The 11,790-nt window shown below is 36.9% G+C and overlaps 1 protein-coding gene across 1 annotated transcript; it reads left to right on the top strand.

Annotated features, from left to right (window-relative positions):
• The first annotated feature begins 7,508 nt into the window (after positions 1-7,508).
• LOC144999949 (UDP-glycosyltransferase 85C2-like) lies at positions 7,509-9,824 on the top strand. Its single transcript, XM_078959098.1, has 2 exons — positions 7,509-8,060; positions 8,683-9,824. Exons 1-2 carry the CDS (start codon positions 7,562-7,564, stop codon positions 9,627-9,629), a joined length of 1,446 nt encoding a protein of 481 aa, XP_078815224.1. The 5' UTR covers positions 7,509-7,561; the 3' UTR covers positions 9,630-9,824.
• The last annotated feature ends 1,966 nt before the right edge of the window (positions 9,825-11,790 follow it).

Raw genomic sequence — 11,790 nt, 5'->3', positions numbered from 1 at the left:
ATCCCCGGGTTTTGCACCCTGTTTAAGCGATGTTATGAGCCCCAACCTCATCCCCTACACCCTCAAAGCATCATTTAGCAAACCCTAACCTTTCCTTAAGCATTTTGAGCATTTTATTGTGTGAATCATGAAGATTTGGAAGAGAAGAAGTAGCTAGATCCAATGGAGTAGAAGAAGGCCCAAGATCTTGCATCCATTGCAGAGTTATTGAGGTAAAAATCAGATCCCCTCTGTCGCTATGATTGATTCTCCTTTTTTGAATCACATTTAGACCTTTTTATCCATTCCTTAGCTTATTTATGGTAGAGAAATCACATTAGGGTGATTGGACTCCAGGTCTAGCCATGTTTCAGTCCCAAAGTCGAGGATCTAACACCTTTATGGAGCCTTTTTGCATGAAAGCCCTAGATCTATTTCTTCAAGTGTCTTTTTAGCCTTTAAATCCATTTTCATGCATTTGTACACATAAAGTTGGAAAGTTTACGTGGTAGCTAAGCTTTATGAACCCATATCTATAAATTGTATGCATTAGATTTGAGCAGAATCATCGGAGTAGTATTGCATGAAACCGGCTCGGCGAGTTGTTCTTCAGACTCGGTGAGTCGGGTCACGAGTCCCCGAGTTCTTCCCCTTTTATGTGTTATGCCGAGTAGAATCAGTGAGTTATGGGAGGACTCAGTGAGTTGGAGATCGAAATCATTCATGAAGGGACCCTGCGAGTCAATGCCCTGACTCGGCGAGTCCAAGGCAATCTTCATACCTCAAGAACAGACTCGACGAGTTGTTCATACAACTCGACGAGTCACAGCCAGAGTGTTCATATGTTGAATTAGGACTCGACGAGTTATTCATACAAGTCGGCGAGTCGGATGCAGATTGATTGAGTGTTAGTATCAAAGAGGAACTCGTCGAGTCTATGCCAAACTCAACGAGTAGTAGGGAGCAGAAGCAAGAAAGGGAGAGTAAGGACTCGACGAATTGGTGACCTAACTCGACGAGTCAGGTCAACTGAATGTTGACTTTGACCCATAGGTTGACTTTGACCAGGGGTAAAATAGTCATTTTACCCCCAATATAGTTATTAGTGATTGATTGAGTGTACTTATGGAAATTGTAGCCGGGGAGATACCGGAGCAACATCAGATAGTTTCCCTAGCAGTTCATTCAGCAGCCATATTACGAGGTGAGTTTCCTTCCAGTAGGAACGGGTCTAAGGCCACAATGTCGGCCTGTTTAGCTAGCAGTAGTTTCCGTACTTCGATCTGACGCAGTAGTTAGTATGTTTGATTCCTTCGTGGCTCAGACAGGATTTATGTGTTATGTGTTCCGGGCTACGGCCTGATGCAGTATGTAGTATATGTGTTTATGCTAGATGATATGTGTTATGCTAGTTGATATGTGTTTATTCTATGCTATGATTAGTTAGTTCCAGACTTAGATCCGATGCAGTCAGTTTCGGACTTCGGTCCGATACAGCTATTTCCGGACACCGGTCCGATGCAGGCGACAAGGTCCCAGTCAGTTCCGGACTTCGGTCCGATGCAGTTTCCAGACTTCGGTCCGATGCAGTGGGCGAGGCCCAGTATGTGATTTATATGTGTTGTATGGTATGTGGTAGTTTGGGGGATCTCACTAAGCTTCGTGCTTACAGTTTTAGTTTTGGTTTCAGGTACTTCGCAAGTAAAGTGTAGAGCTCGGGTTGATGGCATCGCACACACCACAGCTTTAGTCTTTGTCCTAGGAGTTTGTTTTGATTCATAGTCTGATTTGATAAAGTTGTTTCACGACATTTTATTATGATTTGAGATATTTGACGTATGGTTTTATGATATGACATTCAGTATATGATTTTTATTATTATTAAAACAAAATTTTGGGTCGTATTTTTGGATGTTACACAACTCCACCACAATCTCCCAAAAGAACCTCACCTTTAAAAGAGATCACTCAAAAAGACTACATGGATGATTGCAATTCAAATGACACTCCAGACACAAGATAGATAAAATTTGACTTGAGAGATACAAAGTTTGTTAAAGACATCTGGAAGCCTCAAGGTTTTAACACTATAATCATTGGAAGTGTTATTCAATCATGGGTGAATCCCTTCAGAAGACTAGTCAACAAAGACTATGTGCCTCATTTTACTTACACTGCGCCTCAAACCGATATGTACATGAATATTCCTTTATCTCCCCATGCTCACATTTATCAAGTCTTCGATGAATTCTATCAACAAATTCCATACTACTGGAATCTATCATTGGAATTTGAGAGATTAAATCAATTCTACAACAAACATGGAAAAAAAGTTGAAGACATATGGTCAGATGATACTCCTGAAGCCATCAAAACGTACAAACCCTAGTCTTTCAGTAATGGAACTTTCATCCAATATACTCTAATGCGATTTGGCAAACAGTACTTCAAAACCCAAGTAGACTTCATGTTGATGACTTGATTGCCAGAGTTTTCATCTTCAAGATTGAGAAGCATCACAAGATGAAGCCAATGTATAAGAGAGTACAACTTTCTTAGGTCTCTATTATGTGCCTACTCAACAATAAATGATGAAGTTCATTTAGTTCTTGTCAATAAATTTAATCTACTTCCATTCGAGTATCCAACATTGATCACCGAACGCATTCAGGAAATGAACTATGGGGCCAATAGCTCCCCTGATCTCAACATAATCTTTAGGACCTCCAAGGATGCTGAAAAGAAATTCCTCCCTGTAAGAGTATTTCATCGGTGCAATAAGAAAAATTAAGGAGACATCCTCAAGCTTACAAAAAAATCAAAATTCGATAGTGATGAAGTGAAGTTTAAAATCAAAAGAAGAATCAAATGGGTGTTCTATGTATCGATGTTATCGTGGCTCCTTAACAAGTTTCTCAAATTTGACAAATGAAGAAGTTAGCTGCGAGGTCACTTACGGGAAATTGTTGGTACATGAAAGTGACCCTCAGCAAGTGAAGAAGATTCATGTTTATGTGAGAACCTTGTTGGATAATGCAGCAAATAGTTGTTTGTTTCGTCATACCGAAGACTTTTGGGGAGACCATAAATAAAGGAGACATAGAATAGAGTTGATGGTAGATTGTCTTTTATGATACCGAGGAGACAGAGCAATGATCAATTTTTATAGATATTGAATGTTTGGTGGTATATGTCAGATTCGGCATGGCAAGCATAGTCGTCTATTCATATCTTACTTTTTAAATTATCTAGTTCTAGACATGTACCTTTTCCTCCTATAAATAGATGATCATGATTCTCAATGTAGGTGTGTTCGATCTCATTTTGTGTGTAATTTTCTCTATATTGGAATATATGTCTCCTTATCTTCATTATTTTATACTTTGTTGTTCATCACTTACTTATTTGAGTTTGAATTCAAACCATGTTACGATTCAACAAGTATCTTTAAACTTGCTTACATTTATTGTTGTATTTTGTTGCTATGTTTCCTTTATAATTCTACAATCTTATAATTGTTGAGCTAACTAAATTTCCATGAGATTAACTTAATATTCTTCATCATAATCTCATAAGCATAATTTCTTCTCTTAACAATATCTCCTAAAGGTAGACAAAAACCTAAACCTTTTAGTGTTTGAGGTTTTGCATTTTTCCTCCCATCTCCTATGGTTTTCACCTTGTTCAAATGGTAATCTTGGGTGAGATTACATTAGAGGGATTCTACTTTGGGTCCTTGGCATCAACGCAAAAGGTGGAAATAACAAGATCTCAAGCAAGTAGATCACTAGGTGCAGAAGAGATATGTTTTTCCTATTCATCTTGTAGTTGCAATAATAGAATCAATTGTAGGATCCTTATTGGTTGGATGAACACATACGAGAAATTTTGATACGCTTCTGTCGGTTATTAGCACGTGTTAGTATGCCTAAAACCTTTTAAAATTATGCAAATCTAGTCTTCTAGATGAATAATGAGAAGGTGATAGTTATAGAGAAAACGAGATTACTGCTGGAAATGGTGTCCCATATCATTAATTGTTTTGGTAATATTTCTAATAATAAAGGGGTCCTTCACCATGTTCCCGAGTTCAATTTAACGAGAAAAAAGAAAGGAAATGAGAAGAAAGTAAAAGAAATTTGTATTTCCGAGTTTCATTAAAAGAAGGAAGTGGAGGGAAATGAAAAGATCACTTTTCCTCCTAACTTTTCTTACGGTTTGGAAGGATTTGAAAAGAAAGAACAAAATTATTAATTTTTCTTCTACTTCTCTCCAACTCAGGAACACAAAAGACAAATTTCATTTCCTTTCATTTCTTTTATTTTCTCTCCTTATTTTCTTTCCTTTCCTTTCTCTTCTTTTCTCTCCATACTTTCTTTTCTATTCTTTTCTTTTCTTTGCCTAAACTCGGGAACTAGGCCTCAAAATTAATTATTATAAATATTACCAAAACAATTAATAAAATATTAATTTATTAATGAATTCCCTTCCTCAAAATTGTCCATATCCGAAAGTCACATACTCTTACTCTCCGTACTTTTCTCATGACCTAAATAGCATAAGGTATCCCTAGTTATTCCATTGCTCAAAACCATCCATACTTTGTCTCTTTTACTCTCCAAATCTGAAAATCACAAACTCTCTCCTAGGGTTGGTGATTTTTCAATAAACCCAAATGTGTTGGTTCTTTCCAAGATGCTAAAAAGATCGTCATAGCATGGCATGGCTTGAACACTTATATTTGACGTTATTTTTTAATAAAATATCATCTTAAATCATATATATAATAAAAATGATATATAGCAAAAAATATACATAGAATTATGAAGTATATACAAAATTTCCGTCATATGTCATGTCTTACAAACGACGTGACGTAATTATGATAGAAAAAACCATGGTATCAAAATATCAAAATAAAAAGGAAAAAAAAATTAAAAAGTAAGTGATCACATTTGTGTCATTTACCACATAAAATTAATGTCTTAAAGTAACAATTTGCTTTATAAACCTATTATATTTAATTTGTCGTTATGCTTTAAAATCTGGTTTATTATACTTACATACGAGTAACTATAATGTCTTAAATTTGGTCCGGCTAAAAAATATGCATATATATCTTCCAGACTCGTATATTGTATTATTGTATTGTATTAAAATAATAAGGACCTCTTTTTCTTTTATATGTTACATAAAATGTGTTTAACGCTGTTAGGCAACAAAAACACCATACGTATCATACCTAATATATATAATAGGGTAAGTTACCAAAATGGTCCCAGTTGTTATATAAAAATATAAAATTATGAATTGGGTCACTGAAATAACCTTTTTGCTTTTTTGATCCTTCTGGTTTCAGCTTGCATCAAATCCTTCCAACTTCAACTAACAGCGTCCCATTTCTTCATCTCCATCGTATGAATTCAAAGCTATGAATATCAACACTTACAAATACTGAAGATGCACGTTCTCAGTTTTTGGTGTTGTATTCTTCATTTTTTGTCAGTTTGGCAGGACATAAATTGTTTTACTTGTTTTGACTGGGAGTGGAACACTAAATGTGAGGAACGAATTCATGCAACTGGAGTAAATCCTAAATAAAAATAGAGATTATTAAAGAAATGGTAACATGGTAATTCTATAGTTATTTACAAGAAGGAATTGATTCAAAAAAACATTGAAACCGTAAACATCAACAATGCAAAAAAGAAAATCTTTCAGGGATCTAATCTGTACTTTACATATAACCATCGCTACCGTTTTTGTAATTTACCCTATTATATTATAGACACAAGTTAAAAAATGATCCCTATGGTTTTCGAAAATATCATGTTTAGTCCTTAAGTTCAAAAAACCTCACAGATGGTCCCTGTGGTTTCAAAATTTTTAACAAATGATCATTTTCACTAACACCGTTAACATTTGAGCGTTAAGTGAAGGGTATATCAGTCATTTCACCACCACAGGGACCATTTATGATGTTTTGCCTTAAAAAAGAAAAAAAATATATAATTATTTAATATTAAAGGGCCCCACCTCTCTCTCTCTCTCTCTCTCTCTCTCTCTCTCTCTCTCTCTCTCTCTCTCTCTCTCTCTCTTCCCTTCCCGTTACCCTTCACCACCGACCAAGAAGAGGTTGCCGACCATCGGAGTTGCCTCACCTTTCCCAGCCTCCTCCACCCTCCTCCGTCGAATCTGTGATGCCGACAAGAGTAGCCTACCTCACCCCAGTTGATAACACTTCTACATGATTAGAATGACAGATTCCTTTTTCCCAACAAAACCAGCTAGCAACAACGCTAGGTCGAGATTCGAGAAAAACGGTGAGGTATCAATTCCATGGTGGCAGATCACCGGAAAAGATGATTTGGGTTCAGCTGTTTCAAAATGATCAAATTCACATGATTGTAACGAGAATCATCTTCTTCCAAAATCAAATCTAGAAAAGATGGTCAATCCAGAAAATATGAACATTCATCTGCTATCTTATTACCATGGTGAACCAACACAGGAAGCAAAAACAAGAAAACTTGACAAATTACTCGGAATAAATTCAAAGGTGAACATGAATTCGAAGGCAACAACATATCAGAGTGTGCAAACGACCACCGACTCAATTTACGAGTTTCACTAGGGCGGAAGCTCGTCTTCATTGTTATCGAATCAAAAGCAAATACTAGAATCGTATGCACATCGATCAAACCTCAATGTGATGGACGCTGGTGAAAAGCGATACCATAGACTTCGCCTTGAATCATCTTCTAATGGTCTTCGAATCCCTCAAGCTTCTGTTAGGTTCGATGATCAACCAGCTATTGTTCATGGTTATCAAATTAAGTCTTCCATGAATCAAATGGAGTTATTAACCCTAAAATCGCCATCATTTGGTTCTTCAGCAAACTATAAAGCTCCGTATTCTTCAACGAAAGGTCTGCAAAAACAAATCGTGTGAGTGAATCAAACAAGGGAATATTATTGGAAGCTCTAAGACATCCTCATACACAAGCAAGATAATCAGAAAATGCAGCAAAGGAAGCGTATGTAGAGAAAGAGAATTTTTGAAGGTTGTTTTGAGATAGGCATCAACATTGTAGTTGTTTGCTTGCAGACAATAAGGAAGTGGGGGGATTTTTTCTGGAGGAAGAAGAAGAATGGGGAAGAAGAGAGAAAAGGGAGGAGACGAACTAAGAGATAGAGAGAGAGAGAGAGAGAGAGAGAGAGAGAGAGAGGGGAAGAGAGAGAGACCTTTATACATTAAATAATTATATTTTGTCTTTTTTAAATAACAAAAAAACTTCATAAATGGTCCCTGTTTTGTGAAATGATTGAAATGCCCTTCACTTAACGGTCAAATGTTAACAGTGTTAGCGAAAATGACCATTTGTTAAAAGTTTTGAAACCACAGGGACCATCTTTGAGGTTTTTTGAATTTAATGACTAAATTTAATATTTTCAAAACCACTAGAACCATTTTCGAAGTTTTGTCTATATTATATATATTCTCGTCTCTATATATAACAAGACAAGCCGCAATCACTCAGTCAATATATCTTACTAACTTTTCACACCCATACAACGTAAGATGGAAACTGTACGTGTGAACGGTAAAAGCATGCGACATGTGGTGTTCATACCATATCCAGCACAAAGCCACATCAAGTGCATGCTAAAACTAGCAACGCTACTGCACCACAAGGGACTCCTCATAACCTTCGTCAATACTGAGCTTAACCACAAGCAGTTACTCAACTCCGGAGGCCTAAAATCTTTCGATGATGAGACAGGGTTCGAATTCAAGACCATTCCTGATTGTGTTAGCGTTCCCGAGGGTTCACCAAGATATCAATATGAAGTCAGTAAGTCTGTTCTAACTAAATTATTGGCTCCCTTTCTTGATCTTGTGGACACACTCGAGAGTCAGGTTACTTGTTTGATTGCTGATGGGATGATGCCTTTCACCGTTGATGCTGCTGAGAAGCTTAAAGTCCCAATCGTGCATTTTTGGACCTTTTCTGCTTGTGCTTTCATGGGATATTACCAAGCTCCAAATCTAATTGAGAAAGAACTTATACCACTTAAAGGTTAGTTTCTTAATTACGTTCATTTCACGAGAAAATAATAACTTCTCATATAGATGTTGTTGTGAAAGGTGTATAATAAGGTAACTTATATGAAAATTTACATTCGGTGACAAAGGAAGAACTAGAAGTGGTAATTAATTTGAAGAGTGGTATATCCGACAGATTTTCGGAAATTCCGACAAAAATTTTATAGTACTGGAATATATATGTTACATTTTTCTGTCTTTTCCAGTCGACAATTCTATGTTGACCAAGAAAGAGGGTCTTTATAAATAAATAAACATATATATTGATGTAGTGGAATGCCCAAATAGGTAAATTTTTAAACCGATAAAAAACGAAAATAATGTATTTTTCCATTTTTCAATTATTTATGTCAACTTTTTAAGATATTTACTCGTTTTTAACTGGAATCATATATAAATATTTGAGGTAAATTAGATAATATAATTATTTTGTAACGATGATCATAGAAGTACCAACACAATTATATTAAATATTACATAAATTAATCAAAACATAATAACACAATTAAAAGAAAATTGATATTTAATGTGTGCTTAATATTATAAAAGACCTCGTTTATATTGAATTTTTTTACTTATATGTTCTAATGTTTCAGATGAAAGTTACCTCACCAATGGATATCTTGACACTGCAATAGATTGGATTCCGGGATTGGAAGGATTTCGTTTAAAGGATCTTCCAGGTTATATTCGAATCGCAAACCCTAATGATGAAGACTATAATTTTGTCATTGCATGCATCAACGCAACTAGGAAGGTCCCGAATATAATCATACATACATTTGAAGCGTTAGAGTCCACAGTCATCAAAGCCCTCCAATCCATGATTCCTCACGTCTACACCATTGGACCATTGGAGTTGCTTCTAAATCCGATAAATCTTGAGGAAGAAACAACCAAGTTAGATATCAAGGGCTACAGTCTATGGAAAGAAGAAGACGACTGCCTTAAATGGCTGCAATCGAAGGAGCCACATTCTGTGGTATATGTCAATTTTGGAAGCCTAATATCAGTGTCGTTAGAACAGCTCATAGAGTTCGGTTGGGGACTTGTTAATAGCAATCAAGATTTTCTTTGGATCATTAGGCCTAATTTGGTTGTTGGAGAGTCTTCTACCTTGCCTTCAGCACTCAAAGATATGATTAAGAAGAAAGGTTTTATAGCAAGTTGGTGCTCCCAAGAAAAAGTGTTAAACCACCCTTCAGTTGGTGTGTTTTTGACTCACTGTGGCTGGGGTTCCACCATTGAAAGCTTATCTGCTGGGGTCCCCATGTTGTGTTGGCCGTATTTATGGGATCAACCAACTAATTGTAGGAAAATATGCACAGAATGGGAAGTTGGCATGGAGATCGGGAGTAACGTAAACAGGGATGAAGTTGAGATGCTCACTAGGAAGATGATAAAAGGACCTAAGGGTAAACAAATGAGAAACAAGGCTATGGAGTGGAAGAAAAAGATAGAAATTGCAACCGGTCATAATGGCTCGTCTTCTTTAAATGTTGAGACACTTGCCAATGACATTGATATGTTTTCAAGAAACTAACTAGTGTTTTATATGTTCTTCCAGGTTTCAAGAAACTTGCTAATGTTTCATCCTTTTGGTTTTTATTTGATCATGTATTTCGTCATATATATGTTGTGTGAATCCTAAAAAATAAGAACTTGTATTATGTCGTTGTTGCAGTGATATCGGTTGTAAATTAACATAATATCAATATTGTCCTGATGCTTATGTTGCTAGTAGTGAAAATGGAATTCGTTACAAGATAATATTAAAGTTATATTTGTTATTATTTTGGTTTTATCCACTTAATACCTACCTACATACTGTAAATGTAGATTTTATTCCACATATATATTAACGTACATGATTATTTAGCTAATTTGTATATTTTATGTGGGTATTTATCCGGCCCACTAATCTACTATGTTATATTTCTATAAATTTCACTTGATTAATGAGAATCAGATTTATGGAAAAATATTATTTCTTTTTTTTTTTTATCGGCTAACACACCATTTGCTAAACTTCAATTCTAAAATATATTCATTTGTCAGGACTTAAAATCGTCAATAATTTTGGTGTAACACCGTAAATTTCAAAACAAATTTTTCGATTTTTTTATAAAACATAATTCGATTAATATTCATCAAACAACCATATTAATTATCCAATATAGATTAATACAAAATCCCAAGATCACAATGTAAAAACTCCAAGTGTGTGTGTACGGATCAAACCGGTGCCTTCCCGCGGTCGTCACTAGTACCTGAAATAATAACATCAAACACTGTAAGCACAAGGCTTAGTGAGTTCCCCAAAATACCACATATAACACATATTAACCACTCGAGGCTATAACTCTGTGAGTCCGTGCACCCAAACTCTGTGAACCCTCAGGTTCTAGCTCTGATAAACATGCACTACATAAATCACATAGAAATAATGCAGTACAACACATAACATACATAGCATACAAATACTCTATCACATAACTCTGGTTACCTACTCAAGGTAATATAGTATTGTGAGAAGACTCACCTCGCGTATCTCGGTATCTCACAAATCCTGGAAATCCCTCGTGCTCGATCCTCCGAGCTCTAATCCTCCTATAACATTATATGTTTCTAATTAACACTTTATATCTCTAAGGTTGACTATCTATAAGAAGTCAACACAGGTCAACTCAGGTCAACAGTCAACTCTGACCGGACTCGGCGAGTACCATGGCGACTCGGCGAGTCTAGACGTTTTCACCAACCCTCTGAAATCCTCTTACTACACGTCGAGTATCCCCCCACCCTTACTCGACGAGTTTCACCTGAATGAATCGCGGGGCCACCCCGACTCAACTCGCCGAGTCTCAAGGACAACTCGGCGAGTCCAAGTTTGACTCAGTCCACTCGTCATCCCTTTCCAACTCACCCTGACTCACTGAGTCTACCCATGACTCGATTGGACCACTCGCTGAACAGTCCCAAGGCAATCTTCAAGCTACTCGCCGAGTCGGATGAACAGACTCGGCGAGTCCATGCCATGCAACCACTCCAACTCGCTTCTAAGGTCAGATCTGCTTCCAAAAACTATAGATCTGGCCACCCTCGACTGATTCATCACGTAAGGCTCCTATCTTGGTGCTCATAACACACCCTATAGCTCAATAATGGAGTTTTTGACCTAAGGCATGAGGATTCCAATCCAAAGACTCCATTGATTCCCAAAAAGCTTGGGTAAAGGGACACTCTGGATAAACAACAACATAAGGGACACGTAAAGCTCCTATGGTTCCAACCTTATAAGGGACCAAAAGGACACTAAATCTTGCCATAAAAGGGTTCAACAAACCCTAAATCTAGATAAACAACAACAAACAAGAAGGTAACTCAGATTTATTACCACAAAAGTGATGCTATGGACTCCAAACCCACAGAAGTGGCTCCTTCTTGCTTTCCCTTGGCTAGCTCTTCTCCTTCCTTGCAACAATGGCACCTCCAAGGTCAATAATGGCCTCCTACTTAGCTCCAAATGCTCACACTCGATTAGGGTTCACTCAAGGGGCTGGTGAGCACAAATGACGGCCATTAGGCCCTTTAAATAAGTCTCAAACCCGAGAAATTAGGGTTTCATTACACAGCGCTGACTCGCCGAGTCCATATCCTAGACTCGTCGAGTCCAGGCGCGATCCCGCGTCCAAATCCGCGTC

The sequence above is a fragment of the Lactuca saligna genome, chromosome 1, assembly GCF_052625555.1.
Source record: "Lactuca saligna cultivar CGN05327 chromosome 1, ASM5262555v1, whole genome shotgun sequence".
NCBI lineage: Eukaryota > Viridiplantae > Streptophyta > Magnoliopsida > Asterales > Asteraceae > Lactuca > Lactuca saligna.
Note: the sequence above shows the minus strand (reverse complement) of the source record. Positions and strands in the feature narration are given on the sequence as shown.